At 38.6% G+C, this 19,804-nt stretch overlaps 2 protein-coding genes across 5 annotated transcripts in view; both read left to right on the forward strand.

Moving 5' to 3' along the window:
* Positions 1-19,804, forward strand: part of LOC130072825 (protocadherin alpha-C2-like) — a 121,801-nt gene that overhangs the window by 35,342 nt on the left and 66,655 nt on the right. Inside the window, exon 1 of one of the 4 annotated variants that reach the window (XM_056238101.1) lies at positions 743-3,313. The exons of the other annotated variants lie outside the window; for them this stretch is intronic. Coding sequence (XP_056094076.1) covers positions 932-3,313 — 2,382 coding nt within the window. The 5' untranslated portion in view covers positions 743-931. Of the gene's footprint in view, positions 1-742; positions 3,314-19,804 lie in introns of those variants that run through there. 4 annotated transcript variants of the gene reach the window in all.
* On the forward strand, positions 4,087-6,651 carry LOC130072848 (protocadherin alpha-3-like). The gene has a single exon (XM_056238152.1). The coding sequence runs from the start codon at positions 4,237-4,239 to the stop codon at positions 6,649-6,651; it is 2,415 nt and encodes an 804-aa protein (XP_056094127.1). The 5' UTR covers positions 4,087-4,236.

Below are 19,804 nucleotides of genomic sequence, written 5' to 3' on the forward strand. Positions count from 1 at the left end.
TTCTGATACTTGAAGGTACTTAATGGTTAATAGTGATTTTCTGAAATATACATACTTATAGGAATAGTTTAATACATTATTATATAAACATTTTATTTTACGCTTTGTTGGAGCTGTCCGTGGTTCTGAACTAGATTGTGGTCGTGGCTTGTTTGAAATTCACATCGGTGCAATAACTACTTCTGTTTCTCTTTTTACTAATACTAAAATAATTCTTTAAAAAAAGTTGTTTAGAGCTTACAGACTTGCTTAAATTGTGAAATGATAGAGATGCCCTACAAATGAATAACTGAAATACGGCTAATTTAAATTTTTATTAATGCGATTATATTTATAATTCCTTTTCATTACATATGATATTATGGAAAGGAAAAGATCATTGTAGAACTGCATGTTGCGAAATCTCTTAAGCTGTTTTGAAGTATAGATATTTCACTTGATATGAAAGATGGATAAACAAAACGAAAATTTAAAAAGTTTGCATGTTTTGATGGTGTAAATGTCCTAAAATCCTCTCATGATCACGCTGAAATATCTTTTTTTTCGTCTTATTGAATATCCTTTGGAAAATGACAGCTAACTGCAATTCGGTATGACATAATCCATATGTGAAATGGTGTCATCATTATTATTTTATTTTATTTATTTATTTGTTGCTAGACATTAATTCATAAATCCGCCTGGTGTCACTATAGACCGTTGAATCTCGAATTATCTCCAGTGTCTCGAAGCTCCTCCTGGTTTTAGTGGGGAGGAGATTTCACAGGGCTTTGTTTCAGAGAGACTGGATGTAGAAGAGAGTGTGCGGAGGCCTCGTGTTTTCTCCTCGATAAAATGGAATATTGTCTAATTCTTCTTTATTCGTGTTGATGAACTTGGAATACTGTCTTTTATTTCGTGGATTATTGCACGGGATTCATTGGATGTCGCAATGCTCTCGACGTACAGAAGGAAATCTATTGTGATCTGCATTGTGTTCGTTGTTTTAGAGTGTTGTTGGGACGCGGTGTCAGGGCAGCTCTCTTATTCCGTTTCAGAGGAGGTGAATCCGGGAACATCCGTGGGAAATATCGCTAAGGATCTAAACCTTAATGTTCAGGATCTGGAGTCGCGCATGTTTCAGATTGTAACGGGATCCAAGAAAAAATATTTCGAGGTAAATCTAAAAACTGGGTTTCTGTATGTAAGCGAAAGAATAGACAGAGAGGAGCTTTGTGCCAAAGCACTTAAATGTTCAGTCAATGTAGAAGCGGTTATCAACAATCCATTAAAGCTTTATCAAATAGAGGTTAATATTGTGGATGTAAATGACAATTCTCCGTCTTTCAGCGAGAAATCACAAACGCTAGACATTGGAGAAAACACCTTGCCTGGTGTTAGATTTCCTCTCCACCACGCTACAGACGCAGATGTTGGAAAATATTCAGTAAATTCTTACAAGCTTAGCTCGAATGAGTATTTTTCTTTAGCTGTACACAAAGGAGGAGAGCAGAGTGTGTCTGCTGAGTTAGTGCTGCAGAAAGCTTTAGATCGAGAGAAACAGCCTGTGATCCAGCTCACACTGACCGCTGTAGACGGAGGAACCCCCTCTAAAACAGGCACATCTCTTATAATTATTAAAGTTTTGGATATTAATGATAATGCTCCCGTTTTTAGTAAGCCCTTGTATAAAACAACCGCTTTTGAAAATGTGGCTATTGGAACGACAGTTGCTGTGTTAAATGCATCAGACATGGATGAAGGTAGCAATAGTGATATTGTTTATTCTATAATTAAAAGAGATCAGAGTAAAATCCTGCAGATTTTTGATATTGATCCGAATACTGGCGCAATCACAGTCAAAGGCAATATAGATTTCGAGGAGAACAACGCATTTGAGATCCGCGCAATGGCCAGTGATAAAGGGCAGCCTCCGATGTCCACGCACTGCAAAGTCCTGGTGGAGGTGCTGGATATTAATGACAATAAGCCTGAGATAACCTTGACGTCACTCCTCAGTACAGTGAAAGAGGACGCCAGTTTTGGCACTGCTGTCGCTCTAGTGTCAGTGATTGACAGGGACGGTGGGAAAAACGGTAAAGTTAATTGTGTTATGTCCAACAAAGTGCCTTTTAAACTTGAGACGAATTACAAAAATTATTATTCTCTAGTGGTAGATGGTCCTCTAGACAGAGAGCGCGCGTCCGTGTATAACGTGACCATCACAGCTACTGATGAAGGGACTCCGCCTCTCTCCAGCACCAGTGTCATTGCTGTACACGTTTCTGATGTGAATGACAACGCGCCGCGCTTTCCAGAGCCCGTCATTAATGTTTATGTGAAAGAGAACAGTCAGATTGGAGCTGTTATTCATACAGTATCTGCTTTAGATCCTGATGTAGGTGATAATGCCCGGATAACATATTCTTTACTAGACAGCTCTAAAAGCGGCCCGGTAACATCCATGATCAACATAAACTCTGACAGTGGAGATATCCACAGTTTACAGACGTTTAACTATGAGGAGATCAAAACATTTCAGTTTAAGGTTCAGGCCACAGACTCTGGTGTTCCTCCTCTCAGCAGTAACGTGACTGTAAATGTTTTTATCCTGGATGAGAATGACAACAGTCCCGGGATTCTCGCGCCCTATTCCGAGCTCGGTTCCGTTAACACAGAGAACATTCCCTATTCTGCTGACGCGGGCTACTTTGTGGCCAAGATCAGGGCTGTAGATGCAGATTCTGGTTACAATGCGCTGCTGTCTTACCACATCTCTGAACCCAAAGGAAACAATCTGTTCCGAATCGGAACCAGCAGCGGGGAGATCAGGACTAAGAGGAGAATGAGTGACAATGACCTGAAAACTCACCCGTTGGTCATTTTGGTTTGTGATAACGGAGAGCCCTCACTGTCAGCGACTGTGTCTATTGATGTTGTGGTTGTTGAAAGCGCTGGTGACGTCAAGACTCCATTCAGACATGCGCCGATAAAGGAGGAGAGTTTCTCGGATTTAAATCTGTATTTGCTGATCGCCATTGTGTGTGTGTCCGTCATCTTTTTACTGAGCCTCATCAGTTTGATAGCGGTAAAATGCCACAGGACAGACGGCAGTTTGGGCAGGTACAGCGCCCCGATGATCACCACACACCCTGACGGGAGCTGGTCTTACTCCAAAGCTACTCAGCAGTATGACGTGTGTTTTAGCTCGGACACACTGAAGAGTGACGTAGTGGTTTTCCCCGCGCAATTTCCGCCTGCAGATGCAGAACTGATCAGTATTAATGGAGGAGACACTTTTACCAGAACACAAACACTCCCTAATAAAGAAAAGGTAAGAGATTATGGAATTTAACTATTATTTAAATTTTTTTGTAAAATGACTGGACTTTCTAGCGTTTCCTCTTCTTGTTTACTAAAATAACACTACTACATTTTGATACTTAAAAAAATGTTCTAAGTGGCTTTTTTGTTTTAATAGTGTTTTGCCAAAAAATATACAGATTTATAGGAATTGATTAATACATCATCATAGATTAAAAATCGAACGTAGCGCTTTGGTGGAGCTGTCCGTGGTGCTGAACTAGATTGTGATGGCGGTGAAATTCACATCGGTGCAATAACTACTACTATGACTCTTTTTACTAATACTAGTATGCTAATATATTTAATAATTTAGTTAATTCCTTGTAGTAATCTAAGAGAGTGGTATTATATAGCAGCATGTTGCTCACAATAAAATCTGGTCAAGTCGTTTGAAAATGCATATCTTTCTCTTCATGAAAGAAGATATATATATATATATATATATGTATATATATATATAATGTTGTGATGGCGAAAATGACCCAAAATACTCTCATATATTGGACACAAAGAAATCTCAAAATCTTTTCTTATATTATTATAGTTAAAAAAAATGACAAATAACTGCAATTTGACATGATGATCACTTTGTGATATTTTTTTTAATTCTTTTTTAAAATATATTAATTCATAAATCCGCTTGGTGTCACTATAGACCGTTGAATCTCGAATTATCTCCAGTGTCTCGAAGCTCCTCCTGGTTTTAGTGGGGAGGAGATTTCACAGGGCTTTGTTTCAGAGAGACTGCATGTAGAAGAGAGTGTGCGAAGGCCTCGTGTTTTCTCCTCGATAAAATGGAATATTGTCTAATACTTCTTTATTCGTGTTGATGAACTTGGAATACTGTCTTTTATTTCGTGGATTATTGCACGGGGTTCATTGGATGTCGCAATGCTCTCGACGTACAGAAGGAAATCTATTGTGATCTGCATTGTGTTCGTTGTTTTAGAGTGTTGTTGGGACGCGGTGTCAGGGCAGCTCTCTTATTCCGTTTCAGAGGAGGTGAATCCGGGAACATCCGTGGGAAATATCGCTAAGGATCTAAACCTTAATGTTCAGGAACTGGAGTCGCGCATGTTTCAGATTGTCACGGGATCCAAGAAAAAATATTTCGAGGTAAATCTTAAAACTGGGTTTCTGTATGTAAGCGAAAGAATAGACAGAGAGGAGCTTTGTGCTAAAGCACTTAAATGTTCAGTCAATGTAGAAGCGGTTATCAACAATCCATTAAAGCTTTATCAAATAGAGGTTAATATTGTGGATGTTAATGACAATTCTCCGTCTTTCAGCGAGAAATCACAAACGATAGAAATTGCGGAAAGCACCCTCCCCGGAGTTAGATTCTCTCTCCATCACGCTACAGACGCAGATGTTGGAAAAAATTCAGTAAATTCTTACAAGCTTAGCTCGAATGAGTATTTTTCTTTAGCTGTACACAAAGGAGGAGAGCAGAGTGTGTCTGCTGAGTTAGTGCTGCAGAAAGCTTTAGATCGAGAGAAACAGCCTGTGATCCAGCTCACACTGACCGCTGTAGACGGAGGAACCCCCTCTAAAACAGGAACATCTCTTATAATTATTAAAGTTTTGGATAATAACGATAATCCTCCAGTTTTTAGTAAGCCCTTGTATAAAACAACCGTTTTTGAAAATGTTGCTATTGGAACGACGATTGTTGTGTTAAATGCAACAGACCTTGATGAAGGCAGTAACAGTGATATTGTTTATTCTATAATTAAAAGAGATCAGAGTAAAATCCTGCAGATTTTTTATATTGATCCGAATACTGGCGCAATCATAGTCAAAGGCAATATAGATTTCGAGGAGAACAACGCATTTGAGATCCGCGCACAGGCCAGTGATAAAGGGCAGCCTCCGATGTCCACGCACTGCAAAGTCCTGGTGGAGGTGCTGGATATTAATGACAATAAGCCAGAGATAACCGTGACGTCTCTCCTCAGTACAGTGAAAGAGGGCGCCAGTTTTGGCACTGCTGTCGCTCTAGTGTCAGTGATTGACAGGGACGGTGGGAAAAACGGTAAAGTTAATTGTGTTATCTCCAACAAAGTGCCTTTTAAACTTGAGACGAATTACAAAAATTATTATTCTCTAGTGGTAGATGGTCCTCTAGACAGAGAGCGCGCGTCCGTGTATAACGTGACCATCACAGCTACTGATGGAGGGACTCCGCCTCTCTCCAGCACCAGTGTCATTGCTGTACACGTTTCTGATGTGAATGACAACGCGCCGCGCTTTCCAGAGCCCGTCATTAATGTTTATGTGAAAGAGAACAGTCAGATTGGAGCTGTTATTCATACAGTATCTGCTTTAGATCCTGATGTAAGTGATAATGCCCGGATAACATATTCTTTACTAGAAAGCTCTAAAAGCGGCCCGGTAACATCCATGATCAACATAAACTCTGACAGTGGAGATATACACCGTTTACAGACGTTTAACTATGAGGAGATCAAAACATTTCAGTTTAAGGTTCAGGCCACAGACTCTGGTGTTCCTCCTCTCAGCAGTAACGTGACTGTAAATGTTTTTATCCTGGATGAGAATGACAACAGTCCCGGGATTCTCGCGCCCTATTCCGAGCTCGGTTCCGTTAACACAGAAAACATTCCCTATTCTGCTGACGCGGGCTACTTTGTGGCCAAGATCAGGGCTGTAGATGCAGATTCTGGTTATAATGCGCTGCTGTCTTACCACATCTCTGAACCCAAAGGAAACAATCTGTTCCGAATCGGAACCAGCAGCGGGGAGATCAGGACTAAGAGGAGAATGAGTGACAATGACCTGAAAACTCACCCGTTGGTCATTTTGGTTTGTGATAACGGAGAGCCCTCACTGTCAGCGACTGTGTCTATTGATGTTGTGGTTGTTGAAAGCGCTGGTGACGTCAAGACCCCATTCAGACATGCGCCGATAAAGGAGGAGAGTTTCTCGGATTTAAATCTGTATTTGCTGATCGCCATTGTGTGTGTGTCCGTCATCTTTTTACTGAGCCTCATCAGTTTGATAGCGGTAAAATGCCACAGGACAGACGGCAGTTTGGGCAGGTACAGCGCCCCGATGATCACCACACACCCTGACGGGAGCTGGTCTTACTCCAAAGCTACTCAGCAGTATGACGTGTGTTTTAGCTCGGACACACTGAAGAGTGACGTAGTGGTTTTCCCCGCGCAATTTCCGCCTGCAGATGCAGAACTGATCAGTATTAATGGAGGAGACACTTTTACCAGAACACAAACACTTCCTAATAAAGAAAAGGTAAGACATTCAAAATCGTTATTAAATTGTTGACTTTTACTAGGTGGCTTGCTGGCAGGTTGATTCTCATTTACGTTCAAGCTCAATCTTTTAGTGTGTGTTTGATATTTGCCTGGAGTTTTTTCCTGTAGTTTGATACGCAGTTCATTAGCGTGTAATACACACGCACCCCGTACACCACTAATTCTACCCAAACGTATAATACACACGCACCCCACACCACTACTAAACCTACCCTAACCAACCCATGCGTATCCTATGCATCTACCCAGCGAGCAAACAGTCGTCTATAATACGTCTAAAAGACGTAATTGTTAGACATCCAGAAGACGTCCTCACAGGAGCCAGAATGAAAGTTTTTTATACGTCTTTTCAGGACGTTGTTTAGACGTCAATTAAAGACGTGCTACAGACGTAATTTTTAAACATCCAGAAGACGTCCTCACAGGAGCCAGAATGAAAGTTTTTTATACGTCTTTTCTGGACGTTGTTTAGACGTAAATTAAAGACGTGCTACAGACGTAATTGTTAGACATCCAGAAGACGTCCTCACAGGAGCCAGAATGAAAGTTTTTTATACGTCTTTTCTGGACGTTGTTTAGACGTCAATTAAAGACGTGCTACAGACGTAATTTTTAAACATCCAGAAGACGTCCTCACAGGAGCCAGAATGAAAGTTTTTTATACGTCTTTTCTGGACATTGTATAGACGTAAATTAAAGACTTGCTACAGACGTAATTGTTAGACATCCAGAAGACGTCTTCACAGGAGCCAGAATGAAAGGTTTTTATACGTCTTTTCTGGACGTTGTTTAGACGTAAATTAAAGACGTGCTACAGACGTAATTGTTAGACATCCAGAAGACGTCTTTACAGGAGCCAGAATGAAAGTTTTTTATACGTCTTTTCTGGACATTGTATAGACGTAAATTAAAGACGTGCTACAGACGTAATTGTTAGACATCCAGAAGACGTCTTTACAGGAGCCAGAATGAAAGTTTTTTATACGTCTTTTCTGGACATTGTATAGACGTAAATTAAAGACGTGCTACAGACGTAATTGTTAGACATCCAGAAGACGTCTTCACAGGAGCCAGAATGAAAGGTTTTTATACGTCTTTTCTGGACGTTGTTTAGACGTAAATTAAAGACGTGCTACAGACGTAATTGTTAGACATCCAGAAGACGTCTTCACAGGAGCCAGAATGAACGTTTTTTATAAAAAAATTTTGGACATTGTTTAGACGTCAATTAAAGACATGCTACAGACGTAATTGTTAGACATCTAAAGGCAGCCAGAATAAAAGTTGTATTAGTCACGTTTTCTGTAGTATAAATGTCAAAGAAGACTGTTAAAGACCCATATTGAAACGGAAATCCCATTTGTGCATTTTGCAAGGATCCAACTTTAAAAAATCTTTACTTCAAAACAGTGGCAGTGAGTTAGTTCTCACTGAGAAAGACCCAGTTACTCATTGTTAATGGTTGTCGTGTCATGAAACTGCAGACACACAGACCATAGACCTAAATAAGATTTGAAAGAATTTTGATAATATTGAATACTCAATTGAATACGGGAACTGTGTAGTGTATATACAAGTCTTGCATTTGTATATCTTATCAATATAATTGTAATAAACTGCTTACCATTTGCCTGTAAACCAAACTGATCACTCCAAGAAATCAACTATTTAAATCTCAAAATATATATTTTATTACTATTTTGTTCTACTGGACCAAAACTTAAAAGCCAGAACAGTAAAGTTATAAATTAACACAATTTCCCTTTAAATAATCTATAAAATGTTGTTAAAACAGTATAACATATCAATTAACAAAATGTGGCTGCTATAAGCTTCACAAGCTTCATTTATAGCGGCAAGCCCCGACTCTCCCGGGGGCATGTTTCAGATGATCGGCTGCAGACTTTATTTGGGCCTCTGTTGCAGCTGGGTCCCATTTCATGACAGCAGCTACAATCAAAGCAAAAAAATACACATGTAAAATAAATAAATACAAACGCCACTGTTGTGGTTTAGCTTGCAGCAGAGATGCATAGAAAATTTTAGTACTCGAATCAATGAAATGAAACAGTTATTAAATCACAAATCAAGTAAAATTACATCAAGCCTGATATAAAGCATTCCACACACACATACATATATATATACACACACACACATATACATATATATTTTCGTATTCGTATTGAACCGTTCGGTACGAGGCTTTCGGTTCAGTGTGCATTACAAACCGAACGGTTTGTTGGACTATTTTTCCTGCTGACCAAAATTTCGTTATTTAAAATGTAGGGGCGTGGCAAGCGTGCTCATAATGTAAGAGATGCTGCCGCGACCACAACATTGCCCAACATCAAATAGCAAACGTAATGTAAGCGGAACGAAACTGCAGCTGCGCTACTCGTTATTGTGTGGTTGACGGATCGTTTATCAGTTTGGACCAATCCAGCGTCTTGATCAAGCGACACTGTTACTACACAGCACTAAGAGATCCAGTAAAGAAAGCAGTTGAATTTGCCACTGAAGTAATAATATCGCAGCGAGATCTAGTGAGAAACATTCACATTTCTCCGTTATTAACGGATCAAACAGCGCTGACGTGGAAAACAGGAATAAACATTGTGCCATGAATGAACTATCCAGTGCCCACAGATCAGCAACATTCACCATGGATTTACTGTAGTAACACTACTAACTGTAACCATGGAAGTTTGGCAGGAATAGTAGGCTATAATGCTTTCAAGTAACGTTACGTCGGTTTTATTTCGACATTATGAATAAAATTGCTGCCCTCAAATGTTAATCTGAAATAAAATAAACCTTTGTTTATAACTACTACAATATTACAATTAATTTTTTTCAAGGAGCAAGGAGCTGTTTTTGTTTTATATGCTCCTAAGAAGAGTCAAGTGTAGCTCCATCACTGCTCAAAGTAAAAAATTATCATACTTTGATGAAAAATTATTAAAAAAATTAAATCAAGGAAATTTCTCTGGCTTTTCTTTCTTTTTGCTGTATCAAAAACGTACCGAACCGTGAATTTTGTGAACCGTCACACCCCTAACATATATATTTATTTACATTTGAATAGTTATCAAAGACCTGTTTGTGAAAGGTTTTTTATTTTTATTATTGTTTATGTTAAAACTAGGGGTGTGACGGTTATTATATAACCGTGAGACCGATGGTTATAGTTGAACACCGTCATTAGAACTTGTGGTGGCAATTTTAATGATATTCATTGATCTTTAGTTAAATATAGATGATTCAAAGAATGTCACATGTGTGTCTCTCACTTGTAGTGAGAGAGGATTCTGTTTATGTACCTGGGGAGGCAGAAGAGGGAGACACTCCAGAGAACAGACGAACAAGGACCTCTGACCTAGATGTCAGAAGGCCACTTAGTGCAGGGGAGCTTAGTGGGCCAACTAGTGACGTCTATGGAAAACTACTGGGAGGAAGGCTCTGGGGGGAAGAAGGCCTTGAAACTAAGATAAAAGCTAGTTCAGTCTGTCTGGGGGTGTGTCACTCTTCTGCACAGGGTAACAACTGTGTATTAGACTGCTCCTATTCTTGCAAGAATAAATACTTCTATTTTATATAATTTGACTCTGAGTGTCTCTTACGCAGTGATGTTTGTTTGAGATGAATTTTTGCCACAATAAACTCTATAACCGCCAAAACCGTGTTATTAAAATATATTGCAGATAAGGTTATACTAATATCAGTGTTGGGGAGTAACGGAATACATATACCAGCGTTACGTATTCAGAATACAAATTATGAGTAGGCCTAACTGTAGTCTCCACAGAACAAAAAAAATTGTAAAAAAAAAAAAATTGGGTTTGCATTTATGAGGAAAAAACAATGTTACGGACATGAGCGCTCTGAACGCGGCACTAAAAGATGCTTTAAAAATTTCACAGACACACCAAACAGAAAGCACAAAACCTTTCTTTAAAGTGCATTTAGTTTTGTATTAATTGTATCTTAATTTTAATCAATGTTTCATCAACCAATTGCCTGGATTTAATAAATAAGAAGTAAATATAGCAGACGATAAACACGGAGGCGCCGGCGTGTGAACTGGAGCTCGTCTCATAAATGAACCGAAACTCAGCATATAAGGTAGCCTACTTGCCTCACAGACAGGTCTACTTTTAAACAGAACAATTCAAAACGTAAGAATACAGACTGCTCTCTGCTTATGTAATAAGCAGATAATCCGTATGAATTGTGTATTTCTCTCTGGCGCGTTGACTACTGCGAAGATCGTGAGTCAGCATCGTCAACTTCATCTTTGCAGCCGACACTGGCAAAGAAAACACTTGTTTATTAATAAACAATTAAAATATCTCATTGCTATATTTTACATATTCATAATCATTACTTTTGCCGGTTCTTTGTGACAGATTTTAGGTGCTTATTGGCAGCACCAGCCTTACATGTTACACCACCGCATCACCGCACCCACCAGAATAGGCCTGTTTGATTTTTTTTTGTTAAAGTCCCACTCCGATCATATTTTGAGCTATTTTTAAACATTCCCAGTGGTCTTTAAATTATGATTATGCCATTTTTAGCCAAAATCACAAAACCTGTGCCGTATTCTGGGACTTCGCTTCAGCAGAGCGGCAGTAGCTCATTAGCAAATCGCCTCTGCGTTGTGGGCGGTGCCGTTGGCACGGAGACGACCCTCCCCCTGCCCGTTGCTGAGAGCTCTGTCTCTCCCGCTAGCTTACACCCCCAATACCGGTGGGGCAACAGTATTATATACACGTTAATTATTATTATACGAAGTTAATCAAAGTTATCACCGATCACCAATCATTATTTCACTCCAAGACATCGCGTGTGGAGACGCCCAGTGGAGTTACTACGTCACAACTCCAGTCTATTTTAGCCGGCATTTTAGCGTCTGCTACTGATTCACAGCCATTTGAATGTAAATGGTAAATGGTAAATGGACTGCATTTATATAGCGCTTTCACAGACCCAATGGCCACCAAAGCGCTTTACAATTTGCCTCACATTCACCCATTCACTCACTCATTCATACACTGTAGAATGTAGAAATACTCAGAAATACAAGCTTATTTTTCTCAAGATATGTCCTCTAACATCAGAAAAATGCCACAAGAACATGTTAACACCTAGAAAAACATTATTTTCATCGGAGTGGGTCTTTAAGGATTTGTTTACTGTGTGTGATTCATTTAATGGAAAGCTCAAGTCACTGCTAGTTGTCTGGCTGTTAATTCTAAATAAACGTAGAGCAAGTAGCAGTGTCTGCTCGTTTATTCAAACTAAGTTGTCCTATAACAGACGAACGTCGCAACGCTATGTTTTTTTTTGTTTTGAAAACCAAATCTTTTGTATGTGAAAGAGCCATGCGTTAAAAGTCAGATGGCACAAAATATGAACAAAATAAATAAAATAATTGAATATTGAATTGCATAGCATCATATTTTTCTCCATTGCATCGTATTACATTGAATCGCATCGCGTTGAGTTGAAATCAAATCGCACCGCATCGTAATAATAGTGAATCGCATTGCATTGCATCGGTAGCTGCTTATATGTAGCCTATCTTTAATGTATCGTATCGTTGGCTATGCATCGACATGCGTATCGCATCGGCCTCAGTTATGGAGATGCACATCCCTAATACCTACATAGGAAAAGTAACTACATTTACATACTGTGAATCGTTTTTTTTAAATCGAGAATCGTTTTTGCATCGAAAATCGCTATTGAATCGAATCTTGAGCCTAAAAATCGGAATCGTGACATTTTCTGAATCGTACACCCCTAATATAAACACACATAGCTGTTTGCTTGGAACACCTCTTTAATTGTAAATTTATTAAATCACATGTAAGGTTTATAAATAGTAGCTAAAGGAGAGTAAACTGATACCCCCTTTATTTTCTCTACCTTATGCCGTCCGAAAGGGTATGTGATTTTCTTTCTTCAGATGAACACATTTTAGAAAAAATAAACTAGACTTTTAGAAAAATTATCCATCTCTTGTGTTTGTGTTAAATACTGCAAGTGAATAGACACCAAAATGCGGAAGGTCGAAAAAGTCCAAGAGCATTGTAAAGCTCACATGATAAATGCAGAAAACATCTTGTGTGAACAACACAGCAGGCTGTACTGTATGAAGTTTCTGGTGCATGCACTTGCATTATATTGGCTTACAATAATGGATAATTTTTCAAAAAATCTTTGTGGAAAATATACATCTGGAATGGCACGGGAAAAAATAGATTTTTTTTTATTTTGGAGTGCACTGTGCCTTTAAAATTGACTACGGTTTTAGATACTGCAATGGATACTTACTAGTGATGGACTTGTTTCTCTGTTGGTGCCTGTTCTGCTCCGTAAACATTGTTCCAATGCTTGATCTAAAAAAAAAAAAAAGTTAAAAAGTGCGTTAATAAATTATTGATCTGGGTGACATAGGACCATTTTGAATGTGTTCCTTAAATAAATTATACAGGTTATGTGTTATATAAATCTGGAGAACCCTTACTAAAATTAACAATGTTTTGTGACACTAACCAAATGGTAATAAATTATTGTAATCAATCCACCATAAAAAAAAACATGGTTTCTACACCTTTACTATAATAAAAACCATGGTTAATTTAGCAAATGTCCTTAAAAGAACAGCTCATCCAAAAAAAAAAGAAAAGTTCTCTCATTATTTAGCCTACTCACCCTCATGTTGAAACTGTATGAGTTTCTTATGTAGAACCATAATTAAGATATCTTGAGAAATGCCTTATTTGTTTTTGTTTTTCTCATACAGTTGTTTTATTCCCAACATTCTTGTGTTTCACAAAAGTAAGTTAGACATTTATTTTTGGGTCAGCTAGGCCTGTATAAACTCAAGAAGATAGAAGATAAAACATTGTCTGGAGGGTTTGAACCAGTGTGCCTTTGAGCAGAGTGTCCATGTTCTGCCTCTATTTCACGTGTATTTTATGACAATACTCACCATCTGAAGATCGTGTGGCTGGATAATATTTAACGTTACTCCCAAAATGCCTGGATCATGAAGGAAACACACACAGCAATATTAGCTATTTGTTTTTACTTAGGCTACTAACAGAGACATTTACAAAAGCTTGCAAAATTGACTCACCAGCTCCAAGACAATAACGTTAGGCCTAACTTTAACGTTAAATCCCGCGATCAACAATTTAAAAGCCTAGTTTGCAGATTCTTCTAGACTCGAGTAAAGGAGTGTGGTTCGAGTTCTTCTGTCTAAAGAGACAATGTTCTCAGTTCACTCATTGTAAAGCTCCAATGCTGAGTTTTATTTTATTTTTTTATCATAAACTAAGTTAGCTGACAATACACATGCTAGCTCAGCACATAATTAGCCTAATACATTGGAATACCGTACTAATATCAATATTTCTCTAATCGCGTTTAGATTCTCAATTTAATACACTATATTTTGATGTATTAGAATTTGTATAAAATAAAAAGTTATTTACGTTACCTTCCGTAGATTGCAATATGTCCATTGTTCGTTGTCCATATTCCTTGTTTGTTCTTCATTTACATCCCGCAACTCGCTCAAAATAAACATTTAGCAGTCCGATGTAAAATAATCCATGTTTTAAACAATGTAAAAGCCACAAAACCGAAGTAGGTCCCGAGCAGGAGCACAGACACCCACTCACTTCAACTGACGTATTCAAACTTGACTGGTAAAGGCGCGCATAGTTGTCATTGGCCAGATTCCTGGATGACAGTCAGAATAACCAATCATGCTCAAAACAACTCGGAGAGACAGCCAATAGTGTGAAAACATTGCAATAACAGGACAATATGAAATGTTTTAAAAGAAAGAATAGGAAAAAAATATACACGTGCTATTTAGTTGTATTTGTAGGCTGGCTGTTATATTTAATCAATTGTTTAAATGTGTTTTCATTGCAGTGCATGATTAAAAATGAAAGATAAAAAATGAAAGATAAAAAATGAAAGATTAAACAGTAACTTGTATACCATATATAATAACATTTATTTATCACTGTTCTGATAAACAGCAATTTATCAGAACAGTGCATAATGAGTGTCCTTACATGCAAACCGAAGCATTGAGAACTTTGTAAGTGTATAGACAGTTTAATAAGAAGATACTTTACACAGACAGTACAGTTAGCGCATACAGACAGGAGCCATCTTGGAAAACAGTCTCGACCAATCGAACCACGAGAGTGAGCGAACAGTACGTGTAGATATTGAAGATAAGATAAATTATATTTATTTTTTTATTTTCTCTGTTGCGTTAAGTGCTTCTCTTATGCGAGACTGTTTTCCAAGATGGCTGCTGTCTGTATGCGCTAACTGTACTGTCTGTGTAAAGTATCTTCTTATTAAACTGTCTATACACTTACAAAGTTCTCAATGCTTCGGTTTGCATGTAAGGACACTCATTATGCTGCCGTGTTAGTGTGGGGCTAATTTGAGCCTTGTTAATGGTATTAACTAGCGATCTCTTTTTGCTTACTCGATGCCCAATATACTAGCGTTATAAGCTAAACTGTTTTTAGAGATAAAACTCTTTACATTCGATTATCATGAAAACAAATCTCAGGGAACGATTTAGTCTGTACCAATGTGTTATTACACCCGAGGTTCATTTTGCGCCGGAGTTCTCCTTTAAGCCTGTAGTCCAGACTAAAATGCACGTTTGAGCTGTATTACCTGAAAGCAACTTGTAGGCTATACTGACATATCTTATGTCAGTGCCATTGTTTTGTCTCAAGATGCACACCAGTAATGTTTTTTTCTTCTAAGGTACATTTTTAAAAGCTATAATTGAATGCCCAAATTTAACTAAGGCCTAATCCTGGCTTTATATCTAAACCCTGTCTGTGAAACCGGGGGTTAGAAATTAAGGGGTTAACCCTAACCTTAACCCTTGTCTACAGACTTTTATTTAACAGCATGGATACTCCAAGGTGTTGACTGCAGTGGTTAGGTCTTTAGCATTGATAAAGGACAAAGATCTTCTCACTGTGACAGTCTGTAATGTATTTTAGCAATGATTGTTTGTAAGGATTGTCCCTAAAATAGAGCTATTGATGCATTCAAGACATGTCATAAAGATCGTATTTACGAATTGAACACACATGAACGCCACCACAATGATGAAAATAGGAAGTTATTTACTGTAAAATTAGGATATTTTTTTTACAGTGCAGTATGAACATCTGTTCTGAACTAGTTCTGGCTGTCAGTGGACGTTTAGATAATGGCCAGATTGGACATCTTTTATTTACGTAATTTATTGACTGTTTCTGGATGTCAACGGACGTCCAGATTATAGTCAGTATGAACGTCTTTTCTCAACTAGTTCTGGCTGTCAGTGGACGTTTAGATAATGGCCAGATTGGACATCTTTATTCACGTCATTTATGGACCATTTCTGGATGTCAACGGACGTCCAGATTATAGTCAGTATGAATGTCTTTTCTCAACTAGTTCTGGCTGTCAGTGGACGTTTAGATAATGGCCAGATTGGACATCTTTATTCACGTCATTTATGGACTATTTCTGGATGTCAACGGACGTCCAGATTATAGTCAGTATGAACGTCTTTTCTCAACTAGTTCTGGCTGTCAGTGGACGTTTAGATTGTGGCCAGATTGGACATCTTTATTCACGTCATTTATGGACCATTTCTGGATGTCAACGGACGTCCAGATTATAGTCAGTATGAACGTCTTTTCTCACCTAGTTCTGGCTGTCAGTGGACGTTTAGATAATGGCCAGATTGGACATCTTTATTCACGTCATTTATGGACCATTTCTGGATGTCAACGGACGTCCAGATTATAGTCTGTATGAATGTCTTTTCTCAACTAGTTCTGGCTGTCAGTGGACGTTTAGATAATGGCCAGATTGGACATCTTTATTCACGTCATTTATGGACCATTTCTGGATGTCAACGGACGTCCAGATTATAGTCAGTATGAATGTCTTTTCTCAACTAGTTCTGGCTGTCAGTGGACGTTTAGATAATGGCCAGATTGGACATCTTTATTCACGTCATTTCTGGACTATTTCTGGATGTCAACGGACGTCCAGATTATAGTCAGTATGAACGTCTTTTCTCAACTAGTTCTGGCTGTCAGTGGACGTTTAGATAATGGCCAGATTGGACATCTTTATTCACGTCATTTATGGACCATTTCTGGATGTCAACGGACGTCCAGATTATAGTCAGTATGAATGTCTTTTCTCAACTAGTTCTGGCTGTCAGTGGACGTTTAGATAATGGCCAGATTGGACATCTTTATTCACGTCATTTATGGACCATTTCTGGATGTCAACGGACGTCCAGATTATAGTCAGTATGAACGTCTTTTCTCAACTAGTTCTGGCTGTCAGTGGACATTAAGATAATGGCCAGATTGGATATCTTTATTCACGTCATTTATGGACTATTTCTGGATGTCAACGGACGTCCAGATTATAGTCAGTATGAACGTCTTTTCTCAACTAGTTCTGGCTGTCAGTGGACGTTTAGATTATGGCCAGATTGGACATATTTTTTTAAGTCATTCATCGACTAATTCTGGATGTCACCGGACGTTCAGATTATAGCCAGTATGAACGTCTTTTCTCAACTAGTTCTGGCTGTCAGTGGACGTTTAGATTATAGCCAGATTGGACATAATTTCTCATTGTCATTAATCAACTAATTCTGGATGTCAATGGACGTTCAGATTATGGCCTGGACGGACGGACGTGATATCAACCTGTTTTGTATGTCCACAGACGTCGCTTGCTCAGTGGGTAAAAACTCATTTTCGCGTATAAATTACACGATAATCACACTGCATGCTATAGAGACGCATTTAGTGTGATCGGGTTGGCTGTCCTTGGTGCTGATTATTTTTTTATAATTATAAAGTATTTTACACTGATTTATTGTATTTATTTTTATCCAGTTACCATTTTATAATCTTTGCATTTGGAGGTTGAAGTTTTTATTAATTTTATTAAAAAAAAAAATTTAACAATGTGTTTCCTAGTTTTGTTCAACTCATGCTCAGCAAAAATGTCTCACAAAGAGATATTTTCGCTCGTGTTCAACAGTACAGGTTCAGACAGACTTTGTCCATTGCACTTAAAACATATTTAGCCTTCCAATGTATATATATTTTTCTCAGTTCCACACTAGCTGTGTACATCCACAAGGTGTCATCAGCGACCTGCGTTGAAATTATTATTATTTTTATCATTCTCGTAGAGACTCCTCCCTGTTTTGGGGCAGGGCGTTTGAGCTCGAGCAGTGCTTTGTTCGTGAGAAGCCACAATAGAGGATTTCTGATTTGCAGCGCAGCGCAGTACATGGTTTATTTTACTATAACAATGTGCGAATGTGTTTAGTTTGTCCTCTGGATGTGGTGTTGACGGATCATGGCGAATTCACTAAAAGAACGAAATATATTGTGGATATATCTGACTGTATTTTATTTCCTTCCGAGGATGTTTTCTGGGCAAATTGTGTTTTCTGTGTCGGAGGAGGCCAGTCCTGGGACTACCGTTGGCAATATAGTCAAAGATTTAAACCTTAATTTGCAAGAACTGGAACATCGTGGATTTCAGATCGCTTCTGGACCCAACAAGAGGTATTTCGATGTAAATATGAAAACAGGAATACTGCAAATTAAAGAGAAAATAGACAGAGAAGAGCTATGTGGACGCAGCTTAAAATGCGCTTTAGAATTGGAGGCCATTGTTAATTCGCCATTGAACATGTACCGATTTGAAGTAAATGTTTTGGATATAAACGACAATTCTCCCACATTTCACTCCTCGTCGTTACAGTTAAATGTATCTGAGGCGGCATTTATAGGGGAAAAATATTCTTTACCAAACGCCTTTGACGCGGATGTGGGCAGTAATTCAGTAAAGACCTACAAGCTGAGTCCGAATGAACACTTTTCTCTGGATGTACAGAGCGGAGGAGAGCAGAGTGTGTCTGCTGAGTTAGTGCTGCAGAAAGCTTTAGATCGAGAGAAACAGTCTGTGATCCAGCTCACACTGACCGCTGTAGACGGAGGAAAACCTCCAAGATCAGGAACAATAAATTTAATTGCTAAAATAATAGACGTAAACGATAATATTCCTTTATTCACAAAGTCACTTTACAAAGCTCGAATTCCAGAAAATGCTCCCATTGGAACTTCCGTTGTCACAGTACATGCGAGTGATGCGGACGAAGGGATAAACGGAGAGGTTGTATATTCGTTTATAAAACATATTAATGATGAACATACCGAATCTTTTGCAATTAATCAAGTGACTGGTGAAATAACAGTTCAGAGTAAATTAGACCATGAGTCAAACAATGCTATTGAAATACGTGTTCAAGCCAAAGACAAAGGCTCGACTCCAAGAGCAGCTCATTGTAAAGTATTGGTCGAAATAATGGACGTTAACGACAACATTCCTGAAATATCTGTTACGTCTCTTGTTAATGTTGTCAAGGAAGGTTTACCAAAAGGGACAATGGTCGGTCTGATTACAGTAAAAGATAATGATTCTGGTGAAAATGGATCTGTAAAATTGAAAATAATTGATTCCCTTCCGTTTGCATTACAGAACACCTATAAAAATAAATATTCTCTAGTGGTAGATGGTCCTCTAGATAGAGAGCTCGCGTCCGTGTATAACGTGACCATCACAGCTACTGATGAAGGGACTCCGCCTCTCTCCAGCACCAGTGTCATTGCTGTACACGTTTCTGATGTGAATGACAACGCGCCGCGCTTTCCAGAGCCCGTCATTAATGTTTATGTGAAAGAGAACAGTCAGATTGGAGCTGTTATTCATACAGTATCTGCTTTAGATCCTGATGTAGGTGATAATGCCCGAATAACATATTCTTTACTAGAAAGCTCTAAAAGCGGCCCGGTAACATCCATGATCAACATAAACTCTGACAGTGGAGATATACACAGTTTACAGACGTTTAACTATGAGGAGATCAAAACATTTCAGTTTAAGGTTCAGGCCACAGACTCTGGTGTTCCTCCTCTCAGCAGTAACGTGACTGTAAATGTTTTTATCCTGGATGAGAATGACAACAGTCCCGGGATTCTCGCGCCCTATTCCGAGCTCGGTTC

This window comes from Rhinichthys klamathensis, unplaced genomic scaffold (assembly GCF_029890125.1).
Source record: "Rhinichthys klamathensis goyatoka isolate OS25496 unplaced genomic scaffold, OSU_Roscu_1.1 h1tg000509l_1, whole genome shotgun sequence".
NCBI lineage: Eukaryota > Metazoa > Chordata > Actinopteri > Cypriniformes > Leuciscidae > Rhinichthys > Rhinichthys klamathensis.

Coding starts and splice junctions, on each gene's coding strand:
- LOC130072848 (XM_056238152.1), top strand. CDS start 4,237: ATGCTCTCGACGTACAGAAGGAAATCTATTGTGATCTGCATTGTGTTC.